The sequence below is a fragment of the Euprymna scolopes genome, chromosome 1 (assembly GCF_053919585.1).
Source record: "Euprymna scolopes isolate OS-2025 chromosome 1, ASM5391958v1, whole genome shotgun sequence".
Lineage (NCBI taxonomy): Eukaryota > Metazoa > Mollusca > Cephalopoda > Sepiida > Sepiolidae > Euprymna > Euprymna scolopes.
The window spans coordinates 183,003,621-183,026,219 of NC_136482.1; the positions used below are offsets into that span (position 1 = coordinate 183,003,621).

The 22,599-nt window shown below is 32.0% G+C and overlaps 1 protein-coding gene across 1 annotated transcript in view; it reads left to right on the forward strand.

The window, feature by feature from the left end:
- The window catches only part of LOC145278149 (vacuolar protein sorting-associated protein 53 homolog), a 60,667-nt gene that overhangs the window by 15,166 nt on the left and 22,902 nt on the right, over positions 1 to 22,599 (forward strand). Inside the window, exons 4-11 of the mRNA XM_080130433.1 lie at positions 664 to 779; positions 1,310 to 1,429; positions 4,138 to 4,216; positions 6,063 to 6,206; positions 6,774 to 6,916; positions 13,249 to 13,387; positions 17,607 to 17,729; positions 21,144 to 21,238. Coding sequence (XP_079986559.1) covers positions 664 to 779; positions 1,310 to 1,429; positions 4,138 to 4,216; positions 6,063 to 6,206; positions 6,774 to 6,916; positions 13,249 to 13,387; positions 17,607 to 17,729; positions 21,144 to 21,238 — 959 coding nt within the window. The remainder of the gene's footprint in view (positions 1 to 663; positions 780 to 1,309; positions 1,430 to 4,137; positions 4,217 to 6,062; positions 6,207 to 6,773; positions 6,917 to 13,248; positions 13,388 to 17,606; positions 17,730 to 21,143; positions 21,239 to 22,599) is intronic.

The window sequence follows — 22,599 nt, forward strand, 5'->3', positions numbered from 1 at the left end:
ACTATCCTTAACTTGTGTCATCAACCGTCACACCCAAGACTGTCCCCAAATATTCCTAACCATCGTAAACTGTCATAAAACTTATTGCCACTCCTAAAAATAATCATAAATTAATTCTAGCCATATTGACCTTTGTCCTAATTATCATCACACACATCTTAACTAACAATCCCATTTTTTGTTTTCTTTTGTGTACCTTGATGAATAACTTCCTCTCCATTGTCTTTCCACCAACCCCATTTCCTATACCTTTGTTTTCCCAATAAACTTGTTTCCTCTTATCTGTTGTCATGCTTCTTTTTCTCTTTCTCCACCACTTCCCAATACTGGGGGGGCCAATAGTATCATGTATATATTTCAAATTGACTTGGTTGCACAATAACAGAATTAGCATAACGATGTTGTGCTAAATCTGTTCTTTTCAGAAGCCACAATTGTCCTGATTTTACATTTAATCCTAAAATTGCAATCTACTTTCTCATAATATTTTGGAAAACATTAAAACATCATTTAACTCTGATCTAATTATTTGGCATCTTTCATTAAAATTGATATTAAAAACAATCTTTTTTGTAAGAAGTAAACTAATAAATGATCTAATTATAAGAAAAACTTAAATCTGAATTTTTAAAATAAATGAATAAATTAATTATCAATTTTTAGGTCAAGGAAATCACTCGTGACATCAAACAATTAGATCATGCGAAACGTCACCTGACAAGTTCTATCATCACTCTCAATCACTTGCATATGTTGGTTGGAGGAGTGGACAGTTTGAAGTAAGTTGAATTCGTTGTGAATGAAATTTTCAAATCGTTTTTTTCTTTTTTCCTTTCTTGATGAAAACATTACATTTATTTATCATTTGTAATATTGTGTTAAATGATTTGTACCGTTGCAAGGGGAATTCTTGTTGATTCCCATTGTGAACAACTAGCTGATGTGTTGTGGACAGAAACGACTGTTGTCTCTCTTGTTGACACTTAAAACATTTCTCAATGGAAAGTGATGTCTCTCGGAGTGATGACAGTGGCAGTTGATCTTTTCTCCTTCTCGCTCCCTGTGGAAGGAATAATGGAAATAATTACAAGAACAGCAAATAACTTCATTATTTGCTCTGGGATTTGATTTACTTTGTAATTTAACAAAAAAATTTTTTTTGTTTCTGTTTTTTTTTTTTTTTTAATTTTCTTGATTAAAAAAACATTACACTCATTTGTTGCAAATAACCATTGTTTTGCTTTTGTATCTTAAAATTATTGAATAACATTTAGAATCATACATATTTTCTAATCTTTTCTACTTTTAGTGTTTTAACACGCCGCCGGCAATATTTAGAAGTTGCAAACTTACTGCAAGGTGTTCTGAATGTGTTGGAGCATTTCAATCGCTACATGTCGATTCCACAGATCAAAGAACTCTCCGACAGGTACGAGCTATAGCATTTTTAGTAATCTCAAATAATGAAAGAAAGAAAAAAAAATCTACGTACAGAATTAATTTTTAAGTAATGATGAAACCTTCTTAATGTTAAACGAACTGTTCGAACACATCTCTTCCAACAAACGTGTTTGTTGGGTGTAGGCATCTTACTGCCGATGCAATCCTCTGTCTGTATAAGAGCCAAGTACATCCTAAAATAGAGTACTGTTGCCACATCTGGGCAGGAGCTACTCAGCGCTCCCTATCCTGGCTTGAATAGAGTTCAAAACCGGCTTCAAAACCTAGTAGGTGATGCACTGTTCTTTTCCCATTAGCCTCTTTCCCACAGAAGAGACGCTGTGAGCCTATCTCTGCTCTATCATTATTTTCTTAGCAAGTGCTTATCTGAGCTCTAATCTATGGTCCCTCATTTAGCAGACTCTTTACAAAAAACACTCGGCTACATACAACCACTATCAACAATTTCCCCCACTCTTTGTCTGTGACTAAATCTAAATACAAATTTATGAACAAAGCTTCTTTCCTAGAACTATCTGCCTGTGAAACACTGTTCCACTAGCCTGCTTCCCGGCCAACTATAATATCGTAGCCTTCAAGTTCAGTGTAAACAAGTTCTTGTTGAACCGTCTCCTTAAATAATTAAATTCTATCCAACTCACACCATTAACGATTACTACACTACCACCTTACATTCATTAACCCTTATCCTTGAGTGGCCTTTGCACCTTGGTAAGTGGTGACTCCCTTATAAAAAAAATAAAAAAATAAATAAAAAGTGACTAGCTATTTGTGTGGTTGTGTCATGTAGTCGCTGTTGATCGGTGAATAAAACTCATGTATGGAAACGCAAAAAGGAGACTTGTTGGCTTTCAAAGGTTTATTTAGAGAGATGTTGTTTACAAGAGGAGAGACCAATCTAATTTTGATTAGTTTTTTTTTTTTTTTTTTTTTTTCTATTTACTGCATTTTCACCCCAAACAAGGCACAGTGCTACTTTGATGTAGAGGGCTATTATTTGGGATATAATTGCAGGAATACTATGTAAGGAGTTTCGCAGCAAAATATCCGTTTATATTACACTTGAACTTCTGCATGTCAGTACAGTCGAGGAAACAGGAACCTGGAAGGGAATTCCAAAGTCTAGCAAGTCTGGAGAAGAAACTATTAGAGCTTTCTGGCATCTGGGGATCCCTACTGTACAGGGGTGGGATTTTGCTGCTTGTCGGCTTTGTTGGAGGTATTTACATTGAAGGGGTACAAGGGCTTGTAGTTTGTCGGAGAATCTACCATTAAAATACTTGTAAAACAGGCTGAGGGATACAACATTTCATCAATAGGGGAAGAGGCTGAAGTTGAGATGACAGTTCAGGACCTGTTTGGTTGGCAACTCTTTTGAACTCTGTCCAGTAGTGAGAAACTTGTTTTTTTTTTTTTTTGTTTTAACTTGAGGATTGAGAGACGTAGACAACAGACATCAGGGTGGCATTTGTTTACATTCTCTCTACATTTTCAGATGCATGTCACCTATCTCCTTTCCCGACTCCGACCGACGGGAAACTGTGTTCTTTTCCCTGAACACATATCTTTTTATGTAATATCATTTGACACCAGAATTTCTAACGCGTTTTGTCTAGGGAAATAACCCTTGACCCCCACTACCCTCCATCCCCAATCGCTTCAGTGATGCTAGCAGTAGCAGATGGGTCTATTTCCGTTTGCCACTAGGTTATCCTGACATGTACTAATGTTACCTATGACAAAATTCACACTAGTTTATATAATCTCTACTTACTGTCATACAGTCCCTATTTATAAAAATGGAAATGAACTTATTACATTAATCTGTTTGTTATCAATTCGATAAGTAATTTCTATTGAATCCAAAAATGTTTGTTCTACGTACTCTTATGGTTACAATAGATTTTGCAAATTTCCAAAAAATTATTGCAGCATTGTCTAATCCCATGACTCATATATCATGTTTAACTCAATAAATGTGTTAAATAATTTAAAAGTACACATTTTTTTATTTTTTTTTTTTATTACATTTTCACCCCAAACAAGGCAAATTGCCACTTTGGTGTAGGAGGCTACTATCAGGAGCAACAACTACTGGGGTACTATGTAGGGATTTGGGCAGCAAGATGTCGGTTCACGTTACACTTGAACTTCTGCACGTCAGTACTGTTGGGGAAGCAGGGACCTGGAATGGAATTCCAGAGTCTAGCGGTTCTGGGGAAGAAACTATTGGAGTAAAAAGATCTTTTACATCTAGGGATCTCTACAGTGTGGGGGTGGGATTTAGCAGCCTGTCGGGTTTGTCGAGGGTGCTCACGTCGTGGGGCACAAGTGATTGCAGTTCGTCAGAGCATTCACCACTAAAATACTTGTAGAAAAGGCAGAGGGATGCAACATTTCATCGATGAGACAGAGGCTGAAGCTTAGATGCCAGTTCAGGGCCTATCAGGTTTGCGACTCTCTTTTGAACCTTGTCAAGGAGCGAGAGACTAGTAGCAGATGCACCAGCAATACTCCATACATGGGCGAATGGTGGCCTTATAGAGGTACAGTATACTTTCGGGTGTTAGTAGTTTTCTATATATTTGTTGACTTAAACCCTAAACCACTCTTTCTTTCTATTATTTGAGTTTTGTTGATTTGAACAAAATTATTTTTCTTTTCATCTGAAAACAGAGTAAAGCAGATCCAAGCAGCCCTTGGCACCCAAATCACAGCTGACTTTGAGGAAGCTTTTCAAGGACCTGCTGCAAAGGTAAATGCCCCTTTTCAATCCAGTCAATATATTATCTACTTTATTAGCATCAAAATGTTCAGCTCTTGTAGGAAATAGCAAATAATGCAATTAGAGATTATAAAAATTTAAATTTGATTTCTTGAAAATGCAATTATATATGGAAATTATGTAATTATCACTTGTTCAGACTGTTCCACAGGATTGAGTAAATTTTCTCGACTGCTACTGGAAGAGCTATGAATCCATCTCTCCTATCTTCTCTACTCCAACTATTAATGAAATAGTAGGGTAAACTAGACTCTGAAGTCTTGGTAAAGCAACTAGTTTATGAGAAGCATATAACAACGAGGTTGAATAAGCATTATGATTATCAAGAGATTACCATAACAAGTGTGACCCCATCAGCTTATTATCTACTCTCTCTCTCTCTCTGTCTGTCTCTCTCTCTCTCTCTCTCTCTCTCTCTCTCTCTATGTTATTGTTCTCATTTATCTCTATTTTTATGGTTTTATAAAAATCTGCACAGTCATGACTTCCAAAAATTCCATCTTGCAATCCTTTTTGGATCATTCAAGTTAACGTAATATATAATTGATTTATTAAATTGTAATGATTTGAATTCATTTAATTATATATAAACCAAGAAAATGAATGATGTAAATAAAAATTGAGTTAATTATAATATCTATTAATTCATCAAATATTCAAAGCTAGGAATAAAAATTCTTAATCCTGAACACATGGTTTTTCAAGTATAAGATCTTTTCATCAGAGGATACAAATTGTACTACTAGTTAGCATAAACTTGAAAATAGATTAAAAAATATAGTTAAAGTAAAAATCCAAAAGATTATGAAGAAAATGATGAAAAGAGCTTATATTTAATCAACTCAATTTTTATTTTCACCATTCATTTTCTTGGTGTGTATATATATATATATATATATATATATATATATATATATATATATATATATAATATAAGATAAGATAAAATAAAAATTACAATTAAATTTACCAAAATAATCCAAGATGGTAAAACTAAAGTATATTATAAATATTAAAGAATTAATATTTATAAAGTAATCTCAACCAGATGTAAAAGCTCGATAAAACCAAATAGGAGATAGAGCTTATAATAAGAGCAAATAGTTAATAAAACATGTTACAAAACACTTTGAAAAAGAGTTAAAAACATATTTAATTTGAAAAGGAAACACTAAATAGTCCTTAATCCGCGGAGTTTCAAAGAAATACTTTCCTTCTCATCAGAGGGTAGGAATTAGCAAAATGCGGGATCAGATTTTGCATGCAAAAGTATTTGATGAAACTGCAAGTACGTCAAAGATCTTACTTGATAACAAAAAGTGAAGCATAGGGAATAGGGTGAAGAAAAAGGTGATTTCACATGAATGGATGGTCTGATGACGGTAAATGTAAATCCAAGAAAGTTAGTTAAATTTCCATTCGCACAAGTAAAATCCAAGGAAATCGTGTAATTGGAAGATGGTCCAAAATAATCCAAAAGGCCGAAATCAGTGGAATAATTTCACAAATAGGTACAAGGAAAAGGGGAAAGAATGCAAATAATATTATTAAAAGAAAAATAATCTAATGTATGTATATATGTATAATGATTGTGTTTGTGTGTGTTTACTCATTTAGTCTCCATTGACTAACTTAAATATCTGATATCTTTCTTTAGCCATAAATGATGGCAGGTCATCCAACTGATTCTTTGAAAATATATTTTGTAATTAGGAAAATATTTAATATCTTATATTTTGTCCATATATTTCATTTAATATTTTCATATTTATCTGCTAAGTAATGTATATTTTATTTCTAAATCTTTATTTTTCAGTATGGACCAGGCAATTTGAAACAACTTGCAGAAGCCTGCTTGGTTGTTAATGTTCTTGACCCTAAGGTTAAGCGGGACATTCTAAGTTGGTTTGTCAAGTTGCAACTCTCAGAGTATACAGTACTCTTTGCCGATGACCAAGATGTAAGTTGAACAATTTAAAAGAAAAATATTCTCTTCATGTAATTTAAAGATGTGAAATCAATAAATACAATTAATTTATTATAAATTTTTAACATTTAAAAAATTATAGAATTTATACATTTACAAAATTATAGAATTTATACATTTACAAAATTATAGAATTTATACATTTACAAAATTATAGAATTTATACATTTACCAAAATTATAGAATTTATACATTTACAAAATTATAGAATTTATACATTTACCAAAATTATAGAATTTATGCATTTACCAAAATTATAGAATTTATGCATTTAGAGAATATTAAATGTTCTCATCCAGTGAATGCATATGCAGGGTCATAATGAAGAAGATCCATTTTAAACTCATGAAAAATCTTGTTTTTAGTGCAGCACATATGTTGTACATATCTGTTCACAACTTTGTTAGTAAATTTGTTCATGCATCATTTTTTTTTAATTTTTAGGAAGAATAAATATTAATTAAATTATTAAATCTGTATTTACTTTAAATGTTTTTGCTGTTTTTTTCTTAGTATCTTTATTTTTCTCATCTCTTAAAGGTTGCTTGGTTAGACAAAATAGATCGCCGCTATGCTTGGATCAAACGAGCTTTGGTAGAATTTGAGGAAAAGTTTGGTCATATCTTCCCTATTGAATGGGAAGTTAGTGAAAGAATATGCATTGAATTCTGTGAAATTACCAGGTATTATATTTCTTTCTTATGTTTTTATTCTTATTTTTTTTAATTTTATGTTTCTTATGTTTACCAGGTATTATTTTTCTTTCTCAACAAAATCTATTTACATCAATTATTATGAAATACTAGCTGTACCTTGCCACACGTTGCTGTGGCTCAAATTGACTCAATGGAAAAAGTTCCAAAATGAGAAAAAGCATGTTTCTTATAGGTTTAATTTTCCATTTCGTATGGGTACAGTTTTTTTTGTTCCATTTTCTTAGCTGATATAGAGATTTTCTGGTTTGGTGACTCTTGAACACACACACACACACACACACACATATATATATTTTTTCCTCGATCAGTAGAGAAGTAATCTTTCGAGACTGAGGCAATTTTTATTTTTTGTTACTATCCAGAGTACCCTTTTTTTTTCTTTTTTTTTTTTGGGGGGGGGGAGCTAGATTTTCCACACATTAGAAACCAACCGGGTTATCTGTACTTTCACCTAACAAATTAATAAACAAAAAGATATTGTAAAATTTTAATTTAACGTGAAAATACTATTTTAAAAAATAGCACCATAACATAAGTGTATAAGTGCCATTTTATTTTAATTATTTATTTTCCAAAGGACTGTTTGAATAAATCCACAATGAATTAAATTTTAAGTGTTGTGTAATTATTTTCTCAGCGTTTAGCTCGGCAACACTAGGAAAAGTTAAGTAAAATTTTAAATGTAGAAACATCAGCAGAAAAAAAAAAAAATCCTACCGTTTATTTGTATTTCTTATTAAATGTTTGTAGAAAAAAATAAATTCTAAGCAATTTTTGCAATAAATAATAAATAGCAACGTCGTTAATTTTACGACTTGCTCCAGTGTATTATAAACACCCCAACCTCCCCATGTTAAGAACGACTTTCGAGGTTTGTGGAAGGGAGTGTTTAATCCGAAAGCCGTTTTTAACATGGGGAGGTGAGAGGGTTTATAATATGCTGGGACAAGTCGTAAAAATGAAACAGCAACTTTCTTAGTAATTGTCTGTATTTTTGAGATGAGGTGTTTTCATTGATTGAGATTGTCGGACTGACTTCCTCATCTTGGTTGTTATTGTCACAACGTTTCGGCCGTTTTTCCCTCCGGCCTTCATCAGGTGTTTTGTATCGAACTGGGGAACCGTTTGTTCGGAGTCTCGAACCCAACCCTTTATTATTATTATGGGGGTACCATGTTCGAACTCCAGCTAGGCTCTGGGACATAGTTGCTGATTCTCTCTCTAACAGGTGTCCAAATTGCATTCAGCTCTATGCTTGGTTTGCTCAGTAGGTTGTTATGTCCGAGCATGTGAGCTGTTTCTTTAAGTTTTCTCACTTTCCAATGGGTCTCTCTGTTTATTATTTTTACTTCATCCCATAGGGGGCGATGGTCCCCCCTCTCCATCCAGACATGGTTGGCTATACCCGATTTTTCCGTCTCTCCTTTAGTTACCGCTTTTCGGTCTTCTCCTAACAAACAGTTCCTCAGTTCAATACAAACCACCTGATGAAGGCCGGAGGGAAAAGCAGTCGAAACGTTGTGACAATAACAACCAAGATGAGGAAGTCAGTCCGACAATCTCAATCAAGCAACTTTCTTATTTTATTATAGTTTAGAAAAAGTTAAAACAAACTTTTTATGTAAACAATGTCGTGAAAGAAACTAAGCAATTAAAACGTATTTCTTGATGAGTGAAAAGCCTTAAGATAAACAAAGGAATTTAAAATTAAAATATTGGTAAGACAAACAAATGAATTTAAATTTTAAAAATAGGGGATGTTTTTTATTTTACTTATCTTGTAATTCGAGAGTCGTTGAAACGGAAGTTACCGGAAATAAAACCGAGCAGTCTTGCAGAAACGACTTATGAAAAATATTTTTATTCTATTTAATATTTTTATAATTTGCAATATTAATTTTTTAATTTTTTATTACATTTTCACCGCAAATAAGGCACATTGCTACTTTGGTGTAGTAGGCTACTATCACAAGTAACATCTACTGGGGTACTATGTGGGGATTTGGGCAACAAGATGTCTGTTCACGTTACACTTGAACTTCTGCACGTTAGTACAGTTGGGGAAGCAGGGACCTGGAATGGAATTCCAAAGTCTAGCGGTTCTGGGGAAGAAACTACTGGAGTAGAAAGATCTTTTACATCTAGGGATCTCTACTGTGTGGGAGTAAGATTTAACTATCTGTCGGGTTTGTCGAGGGTGTTTACGTTGTGGGGGCACAAGTGCTTGCAGTTCGTCAGAGCATTCTCCATTAAAATCTTTGTAGAACAGGCAGAGGGATACAACATTTCGTCTTATATTTATGTATATGTAGGTAAGTGTATGTATATATGTATGTGCATATGTGTACGTATGGGTATATGTATGTATATGTGTGTATGTATTTGTATATATGTATGTATGCATGTGTGTCTGTATACGTATGTATGTGTATTATTCATGGTATATGTATATATGTGTGTATGTTTACAGATATGTATGTGTGTATGTGTAGATATGTATATTTGCGTTTATATATATATATATGTATGTATGTATGCCAATGACCGTCTTGTGTATGTTTATGTATGTATAAGTATGTCTATGTATGCATATATGTAATGTGTATGTATGCATATATGTGGGTTATTTGTATGTGTATGTATGTATGCATGCATATATATGTATATATACCAGTTACCGTCTTCAGTGTCATGTCTGCTTGTGCGTGTGAATTTTGCCGGCAGGACTAAAGTCATTTTCGGCTCATGGACTTTCAGTACCTGAGGGAGTGGCACTCGTCTGACAAGACGTTGCAATCATCATCATATATATATATATTATATGGAAAAATGCGCGCATGAAAAGTAATATTCTTAAGATGTTATTAAACCTGGAAAAGTAAAGAACAAGATATTCTAATAAAGTAAAAAATAAGAATTTTTTAGACTTAAAATATTGCAGCTAAAAATAAAATTTGAATATTGATAAATATTTTATTTATTACTTGCATATGTTGTTGTTTATTGTTGAGTTAGAAAGGGTGTCAGTCGCTGGATTGAACTTATTTCCCCCCGTATTATTTGCATATATTTATGTAGTGAAAATTGTTTGAATAAAATTAATTCATTAGTTAGTTAGTTAGTAGATGGAATTAATAATTTTATAATTTACATAAAAATGAATTAAATGATCCTAATTATGATATAATAAAATTATTAATTATTCAACCAAATACATTAATATGTTGACTGAGCATTTCCTACCTTACCTTGGCCGGAATTTGGATGATAATCCCATCTTCATGCTCCCATTCACACAGCTGACAATGTCAAGAGGTTCCTTGAAGTGCATAATATTCCATGTTTAGATTGGCCTGCACGATCTCTAGACTTTAATCCTAGCGAAAACCTATGGCATTACATCAAGCAACAACTACACAATGATAAAATCTCAAATCTGGAAAAACTTTGGATAAAAATTAAAGGATACTTTAATTAAAAGTCAAATATGAATAAGTAAAATTATAGAGGAATGAAAGGCGAATAAAATGAGGTATAGGTTGTTTAAACAGTTACATTCAATTTAGCATAAATTTGTGGTTTTTGAAAAAATGACAAGTGCAGGTTTTCTTTTTGGCGCCACTGTGTGTATATATATATATATATAGAGAGAGAGAGAACACATAGAATAAATCAATAAGAAAATGTCTGATAGTTTTAAGAAAACAGCACCTCCTGATTGATAGCTATTTGTTGAAACCATTTCTTTCCTTTTTACACGCATAATTAATGTGATAATGAGTAATGGTGATGAAACACCATACATGACTGAGTTGCATCTAAATTGGCTGCATGCGCAAAATGCAAATTTTCTAATGACCATGAGGCGACAACTAGTTCAGCTTGGTGCATTGCCATGTGTAATCAACTGCAGAATCTCTTGTGTGTGTTGTTCTCGTATTTGCTGAAAAAAAGTTTGTTGTATAATTTAGATTATCATTCAGACTTTGTTGTGTTGCAAAAAATACTTCTGTTACATAATATTATCATTGTTTATAAAGTCATTTGCATTTTTAGTCGCGTGCAAGCGACTCTATAAGTCTGTCGGTCAATTGGTCTGTCCGTAACACTTTTGTGCTTAGCCTTTTTGGTTAAGATCAAAGGTCTGTTGTTAATAGATGCTGTTCTTAGGTTTTTAAGCTTTTCGTGGTCTTGTGACCAAGATCTGTTCCGGCAGATACTGCAAGCAAAGACCATATGTGGGGCGACGCCACATATAAGACCTTGGTCGATGTAGGGGCAACCCTTCATACCAATTGTCACTATCCAGCCCCCCTACTCCCTGGGGAGTTGGTCACCATTTCCCCTTCACTACTCACTTTAAAAATCGGCCTTGTGCCTAATTTGCTCGGTGGGGGAGCAAATAAATATCCTTTTCTTGGCCTTTTGGCCAAAATCAAAGTGTAGTATCTGTCCTTACTACATGCTGTACTTATGTTTGTAACTTTGTGATATAAATTGGGAGATCACTTTTCTGTATTAATTTAATGTAAAATGATCACCTACTTTACAACTAGTCAGTCTCAAAGCCATTCAATTTGTTTTTGAAGGATTCCACTTATTTTTTAAGCATTCAAGTCATTCTTAAGGTCATTCAATTCATCCTTAAGTTCATTAAAGTCATTCTAAGTCATTTACTTTTTATTTATTTAAGTCATTTCAGCCCATTTTTTGGTCATTTTAGTTTATCTTTAAGAATTTAATGTCAATCCTACATTCACGCATTCATTCATTACACGAGAGCACGCGACTAATGGCTATCGGCCTTGTTTCATAATACAAAGAAATTTAAATTTATTTTGGTTTAATATAAAGTTTTTATCATCAGTTTGAAAACAAGTGCAAACATCATTTCTAAATTTACCGTCCAAACGTATTTGACTAATTTGTTTTATAGCAATTCAAACTTTTTAGCCAGTCTAGCTCAATTTTTTTGTTATTCAACTATTTTATACTTTATATCCAGGCTTTTTATTTTGTATGCTTACTCTGCGTTACCAAAGTTAGCCATTTTTTGGTACCAATTTGCAAAAAAGTTGCTTCTATGATGAAGACTGTAGATGTCGAAGGATCTAGATCTGTCAAATTACCACTCTCCCCAAGATCAAGAGTGTAATCATTCAGCAAAGTTGTATCACTAAGGAGCAAAAATCATGTTTAAACATGAAAAATAAATAAAGAATACGACGGTTGTTCTATTTTGTATAAAAGTAATTGTTTTGAGTAAAAGTTACAATGTTGTGTTTGTGTGAAAAAAATAAAATAAAATAAAAATAATTCTAAATGCACTTTCTACTTTAAGTGTTTTTGGGCTGGCTTAATTATTAAGTTCTGGGTAATTTTAAATTGATGATATCAACCTTAAGTCTGGGGTCTTAACAACATGAATTCGATAATGTGAGCAAAATGAAGCCTTCAAAACTTATCACACTTCGCCTTATATCGAGAATCAAACAGGCATAACTAACCTCTCTTCTAATAGAATTTAATTAACAATTAGTTTTTGTTAATATTTTCATTTTTCAATCTGCAGGGATTCCCGTTTTCTGACTTTAAAATGGCCAATAAATTTTCTACCTCTTACTGTCATTTTGAGTGAACCGAAGATATGTCCCTCTCTCCTTCCATTATACTTCCATTATATGCACTTTTCAAAATGGAAGGTATTCTATTTTCCTCAACTCTGGAATATCTCGGTCATCATATCCAATCACTTTAGCTGATCTGTGCTGGGTACAAAGCCAGCTGGCCTGTTTTTCATCAGAATTTCCTATTCACATGAAGAGAAAAACAATTCGTTTCTTTCTCGCCAGATTTTTCATTTTTCTCTAATTAAATAGAAACTTCTTTTTGCTTATCAAAAAAACAAAAACAAAAAAACGGGTTTCACATCAACTCTTTTCAATCCTACAAGATTGTCATGGTTTTAATTGAGGTTTATTTGACCATTTGCAATTGTAAATTTATCTTTTCCAAATTAAATTAAAATGTTTGCTATTCACAATTGATTTTTTACAATTTAGACTTACTTGATCGTATACAATCCATACAATTCTTTGCTATTCAGACATGACTGTTTTCCCTCCAGAGTTTGTCATTTGCAATCCAGGCTTATTTAATCATTTAATAATATAGAGATTTTGTTTCAATTCAGACTTATTTGATATTTTGTGTATTTTTGCTCTGTGATCAAAATAAAACTCACTTGACTATTTGTAAACAAGACTTGTTACACATATAAACCTAATCTTTCTTTTCAGGAAAGAACTATCCAAAATTATGTCCAAGCGTGTGACAGAGATTGATGTTAAGCTTCTTCTATTTGCAATACAAAGAACAACTAATTTTGAAACATTAATTGCTAAACGATTTACTGGTATTACTCTACAAGAAAATCAGGTAAAGTATGGATTACAATTTGTTGGTGCAATATTCCAAGGTTGCTCCAAAAGTACCCCCCTCACACTTTTTTTTTTCTAATTTAAAAAGTTAAAGAGCTACGAAGATGGGAGAGGTGCTATTTAAACAAGTGACTTTTTGCACTTCAAAATTTATTTGTTTACATAATCCCAACCATTCTCTATGCATTTTTGTCAAGAATTCAATGACGGATCTCTGCTTCGATGCACGTACATGACAAAGATTGGTTTCTTAGTCTCACATCATCAATAGCTGCAACAGACAGATGAAACTTTCAAGTTTTCAGTCATCATATCAATGCAATTTGCAATCCAATCTTATCCATTTGGGCAGAATAAAAAATAGGAGACATTACTTTTTGTTGAACGCCCCTCGTGTGTGTGTGTGTGTGTGTGTATATATATATATATATATATATCTGGTACTGGCCAGGCTCAACATTGCTGAATTTCGGTGATCTGACGAGAACCAGTGTGTCAACGTGATTGTGCAGTATATATATATATATATATATATATAAGCAACGTTGAGCCTGGCCAGTACCAGATTGGTGACTATTTGGGAAGTGTAGGTGCTGTATGTACCGCAGCGAGTCATAGGAATTTCCAGGTTGGTTTCTGGGGGCGCATTAATTCACTCCAAGAGATGCACCCCCAGTCTTCGTTAAGACGTGTATCTAGAAGGAAACTCTGATTTAAAAACCTGTATAGTCTGTCCTGTGGCAGTGTCTGCACCCACAAAGATTAGCAGTAATACAAAAAATGTGGTTGGTTCTAGACAAAGCCTTCACCACTATAAACAAATCATCTGTGTGGATTTCCGAGCAACTTAGTTGTTGTGGCGGAAGCTCATACAACAGAATCGACGGGAGAGTCCATCATATATATTCTAGCTTAAAAATATCCCAAAGTAAAAAAAAACATATTTCAACAAGGTTGTTGATAGTGTTCAATTAAAAGAGCAAGTTATGATAATTTTGTTTATCTAAATTGAATAAAATAGTATATATTCCTAAGTTTATATAAAAAATATATTTTTAACATATATATTTCTTATAATCTTATCTAAATTGCTCCAAATAACAAGCTCAATGAAGTTATGTTTCCAGCTTCAGAGCATATGTGTTTTTACATCCCAATGATCAAAAGAAATAATCAGTCTGCAATCACAATTTTTATTAATTTTTTTAATTCTGCGGATGCCTATATTTTTTTTTTTACCATTTTATGCACATTTCAGAACTCGTAATGAAAAATACCGTCTTTAGTTTATATGGTTGCTCTTCAGAGACTTTCAAATAATAATAAAAAAAAATAGGCACAGTATTCCAAAATAAAATAACAGGAAGAATGGTGTTTAAAAAGGATAAGAATGGCAAACCAAAAAGATGAAAAACTTACTTTAAAAATGATAATCAGGGAAATTTGAGATTTCAAATTCAATCCAAACGGAAAGGTGCTGTCTAATATCAAAAGTATATAGTTATAAATATATTTGTCAAGCATCATATTTATAACTAGAAAGCTCAATCTATTGAACATAACTAGCAAATATTTAAGATTATACAGTGACTTATCCTACCACATTTCAAAAAATAATTATTTCTTTCTACATGCTTGTTAAGTCTAGAAACTTGCAAACTAAACTAAAAATTCACATAGATCGCTAAATTTTAAGTATCATAGAAATTAAGATTTTCACCACTCAGAGAGTGGAACAGGTGAAAGAAAGGGCAAAGAAAGAATAGGTGAAAATAAAGAGATAATTATATATATTTAAAACATAGTCATTCACAGACATGTGTTTACTCTTTTCAAGGCTTATCAGTGTGGCTAGATGCAGTTAATGCACCTTCCTCTGATATAAGTCAATATCTATAATAATAATCCAGCGCTCTACTCTGATTAGATCACTTATAGAAAAATTTTTGTATTAATTGGTTTATTTACAGATGATTTAATTTTTTTATAGAAGAATCTTGCTTTAGGTTCAAGTGGAAATCATAATTTATTCCATCAGAGTGCCTCATGAGTAGGAGTACTTATATATATTTAAAATACATTCATCCTCAGACATGTGTTTTGCTTTTATAACCAAAACTGTTACTGATATGTAAGTAACTGCTTTATATATATATATATATATATATATATATATATATATAATGTCCTTTGAGTTTTGTATATTTAGGCAGAATTTCATTATTCGCGCATATTTTATTGAAGAGGATCTTCGTTCTTCTTTTTATGATCTTTCTTTCGAATTTTTCTTGTTTTCAGATAAGTATTTTTGTTGTGGGAAAAAATTTAAATTAGACGGAACTACACATAGTAAATTAGTAATAAAAACAGTAAAACGACAGAGAACAAATCAATCAATAAGTAGGATGCACAGGAAGAACAACCCTGACGATGGTCAATCGAGACCGAAAACGTTTGGTAAACTAGGGGACTTTATGAGAACTTTGGATCCCACAACAAAAATACTTGTACGAAAACAAGAAAAATTCGAAAGAAAGATCATAAAAAGAAGAACAAAGATCCTCTTCAATAAAATATGCACGAATAATATATATATATATATATATATATATATATATATATATATATATGACAAAACATGTGCCTGTGGATGATTATATTTTAAATATATATTATCATTTCATACATCCACATAAAATGTTATAATTTTATGTATCAATTTACAGTATTTACTTAAATATTGCTCAATACATGAGTAGAGCTAGATAATGGGTTCTGTTTGAAATTTGATCTAAGTTTCAGAGTTTGACATCAAGATTCTCAAATGCAAAAAGATGCACCTACAGAAGATCAGAGGTCAAAACATTGAAAATAAGGACCAAGATAAGAATAGTAGTCCAAATAATAATATCTCAAGTATCATTCACTTATATATGCGTGTGGGCTTCTTACACATATTCAAATAGACAGTTCACATAAATGGGACAAATAAACATATTGTCTGCATGGCGCACCAACAAAGGGGACATGACATAACTACTTACCATGGTTCACTCTGATTGCCAATGGTTTGATACCTGATTTGAACTGCTGCAAGAGAAATACTCCCATGCAAAGTAGTAACACGAAAACACTTACTTCGTACATTTCCATAGTTTTAACTCTAACCCTAACCCATCCACAGTTCCATGGCTTCCCCGGAGTTTCAACCTCTTTTAGATTTCTTACATCTTGCTCTATGCGTCCAGGACTTAAAGTGACGACCTCTCTGTCCCAACTCAACTCTTGATTTTGCAAAGCAAACCTCTCAGCTCAAACTCTACTCTCAATATGGAACTCTCCCCCAGATATAATAACACATTGTTCCTACTTATGTAATCTCTTACGTATAAAGGTCAATCCTTTGTTATCATTAAACTCCTTTTTTTTTTGTATCATAAACATTTAACTCTTGATTGTAAATATCCTAAACTGGCTTTAAAACTATTTGCATTTTATATTTTTTTTTGGGGGGGGGGGGATTCATTATTGAGATGAGTATTATTAATTAATTTATTTATTGTAGACTATTATCCTCATCTTTATTAGTTGTTTCATGACGTTTCGGCCAACTATTCCTCTGGCCTTCGTCAGATGGTAATAAAGATGAGGATAATAGTCCGCAATAAATAAATTAATTATTTGCATTTTATTTACAATTTATTGCAAACATATTTTTGCATGTCATAAATTCCATTATGTTATTGTTTAGACTTTCATATTATTACAATTTATTTTACTTTAACCTTTTTATTATTTTCATAACTTTGTTTCTAACATTGTTTCCATCTGGCTATGCAAACTAGCTAATGTAACTGAGTTTTTTCATTCGTAGGGTTCTAATCTGTAACAGTATTTCAATAACGTTTACAGTATATAAATTTACTAAAAATCGATTTTTTTTTTTTTTTTTTTAAATGTTGCCTGTTTCACATGATTTATTTTTAATATTAACATAAAACATTCTATATTTTGTGTTCAAAATATTAACTAAAATTATCTATGTTCTTGGCCTTGGATAAAACATGTATTTTGTAGATATTTATTAAAACCTTTTTAAATTTAAAAAAAAAATTTTTTTTTTTAATTAATCTTTTTTTTTTCTATTCATTGTTATACTTAATGGCTGAGATCAATTACTATTACTACTAACAACAAATTTGGTTGTATTATTGTAGCCTCAACAACCGGCTATAACACCACTGATAACACCTACTAATCCTTTTGAGGAAAATGCAGGTTCATTTGAATCCAGCAATCCTTTTGAAAATGAAAATGGAGAACCAGTCGAAGAAACAAAGGTACATAAAAACAAGAAAGTCTCTTTACTTTTATTTTCTTGTTAATAGTTTGTGTTTTTGAACCAAATGTAGATTCAGCACCCTAGTTTTACTTTCCCAAACACATTTTCAGATTAAGAATTGTTTTCAGAATAACATTTTTCCATTAAAACAAACTTCATTAATATATACAATAAAACCTTGGTTGATAAATGGTTCATAATTGGAAACAATTCGGATTTCAAACAAAAATTTAAAACTGAAAATACTTCAGTTTTCTAACAAAATTTTGATTCTCAAACAAGGATGACAGTAACTGAATCAACCTGTCTGATGAAATTCTTGAAATTTCTGTGCAGGATTGACATTCCTGGAATTTTTAAATTCAGATATGGTTTCTTTTAATCAGTGTGACTTTTCTTTGAATTTGTATTTTTTCTTAGCAACCATATTTTTACATACCTGAACTAGCTAAAACATAGTTTATATACATATATATTAACAAATTAATCTCCTTCACATTTAATGGGGAAAATATGATATAGTTTTTGAAAAATTATCTTATAATGAATTATGTTTGAAAATTGAGATCCATTGTATATATCATGAATAATATATATAAATAAAACGGTATATGTATGTATGTATGTGTATCTGTGTGAAGACATTTAACTGATAAACTCTTAAACTACTGGTCACATAACACTAAAATTAACAGGAAATAATAATCATATACCAAGGATGGTTTATAATAAGTAAAATCTTTGTTTGAATGGATGAATAACATGTACAGAAATATGCTGGCAAGTTAAAATGCAAAATGTTCTTTTCAACTTGCTGACATATTTCTATTACTTTTGTGCATGCGCAAATTCATTCATAGTTTGAATGGGTTTAATTTTAAATCTTTTTTATCTATCTGTTAATAATTCAAGCGGTAGGAAATAGCTGGAGCGCTAAGTGTTTTGGTTTTGATTCTAGATGATGGCATCATGTTCGCATTACGGTTCTCGTTAAATCACCGAAGTTAAGCAATATTGAACCTGGTCAGTACTAAAATGGGTGACCATTTGGGAATTACAGGTGCTGTATGTCCTCTCTGCTTATTCCAGCATTGTTTCCAGTCGTCCTGGACTTCTTGTCATTGGACTCTATCAGTATCGATTCAGGGAGGTGTGGTTAGGGGACTGCGCAGCCCCTGCCTCACAATTACATGTGTAGCTGCCATTACCAGGGGTATCCATGGTCTTTTGAGACTGAACGGAGGCGATGATGATGATGGTACCCAAGTCATATATTTTACTTTTGAAATTAATACTATATGTTAGGTACAATATGATATTCAATAGAAAATTTGCTCTGTAATAATAAATACGAAATCTGCATGAATTAAAATATATTTAAGCATATTTTACAACTAGGTAAGATCATCCCTCCCCCACTATTATATAGTAAAATATATTTCTTCTCTTTTGTTCATAAAACTTTAACAGTCATGCACTGTGTTTATATAATAATATTCAATAACAAATACAGCTGTATAGTTATTTTTTAATTTTTATATTTGTCTTAATAATAATTTATACTAAAAAATTATATATTTATTAGAAAAATAAATATGCTATTTTAATTTGACAAAGTTGATTTAATGAAGATCTGAATAGATATTGTTACATAAAATTATTGAAACAGAAATGCCGAAAAAGATCTCGGAATTAGAAATAATCTTTTGTATTAAGAAAAACACGTATTATTGAAAAACTCTGTACCTAAACGTAGATTTCATGAACAAAACTTCTATCTTAGAACTGCATGCCTGTGGAACTCTATTCCGTAATCCTGCTTTTCAACTGACTACAAGTCCAATGTGAACAAATTCTTGATGAGCCGTCCCCTTAAGTAATCCAATTTACCAAATTTCCACTACTAACGATTACTATGACATTTTCCCATTGACTACTGGGTCCTGGATATGACCTTAAACTATATCCAGTGGTGAGGCCCCAGCTTGCGGGCTTTGGGGAGTGTGGAGCCACCCTTTAGTTGCCATTGCTCCCAGGTCCACTCTGACCCGGAGTGGTAGTACCTGTTAGGGTCCCAACTATGGGCTAAATAGAAACCGACTTGAAAACAACAAATATATTCTATTAAAAAATTTTTCTTCAAAATCTTTGGATTCGGCATTAAATAGCCTGAAAAGGGTTGGTATGCTGTAAAACAAAAACAACCAAAACCATTGACTACTGTACACTCATTGATTCATATCCTCAAGTGGTCTCTGGGCCTTGATAAGTGGTGACCCCTTTGTAAGAAAAAAAAAAAAAACGAACAGAGCATGTATGAGCGCATGGGAGGGTATCAGCAGCTATGAGATATAAGTTGGCTGGTGAGTATATTAGCAGCAGCAGCCAAAAAAAGCACATATGCGAGTTGGGAAGTGTACGCGAGCTGGTGCGACACAAGAAAAAGACAAAAGGATGCCACGTAGTTGACAGAAGAAAAAATGTGCGGTTGAAAAAGATTGACGTGTAAAGTAAAAGACAAGAAACGACTGTCTATGGCCGGCATGTAGTCGAGCAGAAACAAACACACATCAGGTGAAATAGATATGTTGCAGCAAGAGACTTTTAAGCTGGCATTGAGACGGGGAGAAAGAAAAACGGTAATAAACGACTTATGTTTAAAAAAAACAAAAAAGAAAAGCCGAGTTGGATTTATTTATTTTTGTTTGTTGTTCCTTTTTGACGGTGTCAGACAGCGTGTGGGTCCGAAAGAGGTTTGAACTGTAACAAACACATTACACTAAATTATAAACAAGAATATCTTTGTCACTACAATAAATAGTTTTTATTCATAATTTAATCTGCACATTTTTTTTTTTTTTTTTTTTTTTTTTTTACATAGCCTTGATAAGTGGTGATGCCTAAGAGGCCACTCGAGGATAAGAGTTAAAGAGTGTACAGTAGTCAATTGGACAATATAGTAATCGTTAGTAATGGAAATTTGGTAAATTTGTTAACTTATATGGAACGGCTCATCAAAAACTTGTTTACATTAGACTTGAAGATAACCATATTGTAGTTAGTTGGAAAGCAGGAAAATGGAAGACAATTCCACAGGCGTGCAGTTCTAAGAAAGAAGTTTTGTCTTTCTTCATTTAGAAAGATATTTTTCAAAAATAAAAAAAGTATTTTCACAATATTATATTCCATCTTGCCGAAAAGTTACAAGTATTTATATTTAAGAAATATTATCATTGCATTTAAGGTTGAATTGTGTTTGGAGTGTTATAATGAGAGGAATGCTTACCATATTACTTTAAGCATAATTGCAATGTTGAATCTACACTGGAACCATTTTTTTTTTAAGGATTAACTTCACAATTTTGAAATATCTTAAATGTTATTATAGTGGTAATATGGCTTCTATTTTCAGGTTTTGGGGCCGAAACCACCAACTTCTCCATTTGATGGTATCATTTCTAAGTGCTTTGAGCAGCATCTTAACATCTACATTGAATCCCAAGACCGGTATGTATAGAAATTATATATGCATATATTAGCAGATCCGTCCCACCCAATCCTACTTTCAATCGTGAACTCTGTTCACTATTTTCATCTATATTTTTTAATTAGTGAGTAAATATTGTGCTATCACCATTAAATACGACTTGTTTTAAAATGTGACTCTCCTAGGAATTATAAGAATTAATGATAACAAATGAAAGTGACTGCACAAAACGTACATCAGATATTGGCTTATTGACTATTGAATTTATATGTATTATATGTATATCTGCATTTGCAAAGATTTTTTTTCCTAGACTGGAATAATCGATTTTGTTTTATGATATAATAGAGATATATAACAGATAATTATAAGTCAAGAGAAAAACTATCATGAATCATTCAGGTTTTGTTTCAACATCGTTTAATTTAAAAAATATGTTGCATTATTATAAAATGGACAAAACAAACAAAACAAATTTTCATATGGTGATCGCTAAAACTGATTTCTCAAAAAAGATTCTAATGATTATAGCTTTTCCAATGTTTTCATTTGAAGAAATATCATTACGATAGCAGTTAGGTTGGTAGCTAGGTAAGTGTCATCTGTTTTTTTGAAACAGATCGCAACATATCAATTTTCACCTCCCCCAATATCTTAGATCAACGCCTTGTCATTTCATTCCCTAACCACTCACTGAGGATGTTCCTAATTCAGTAGTAATATGCCTTGTTTGGGGTGAATGAAACTAAAAGAAACATTATTTATTTATTTTTTATTTTATTTTTTTTAAATAATCTAATTTTTTCAACAATAACAAATGAATTTTATGATTGTTTATATTTTATTTTTATTGCATTTTTAATTTCATTCTATTTGTATGTTGTTTTTAGTAGCGCTATCTCTATCTTTATTATTATATAAAAGGTACTTTGTGTGTGTGAGTTTGTTTTCTATAAACTCCTAAATGACTGGGACGATTTTTATGAAATTTTACACAAATTTACTTTATGTATCTGGGAATGTTTCGTATTGGAATATCAAAATAATCCACTGAAAGAACAGGCGATTGTGAACAAAGTTAACATCTTATACAGCCTAAGATCACAAGTGCATTTGAGAAGTTTTATTACCACACAAGCAGAAAGGCTCGGCACATGAAATCAACAGTGGGTTCTTGGATATTATATGGGCATGTTCGAAATGAATGTTTCTGTCTAAAGCACAATTGGACCATGAGACTTGACTTTTGCATTTTCAACTTTAATTCAAGCCGTTATATATAAAATAAGAATAATTTTATAAAATCAACTCTAGGTTCTCTACTGCGCAATGTAGACTATAATGTATTTTGGACTGGGTCACTGTGGGGAGAAATGTGAAT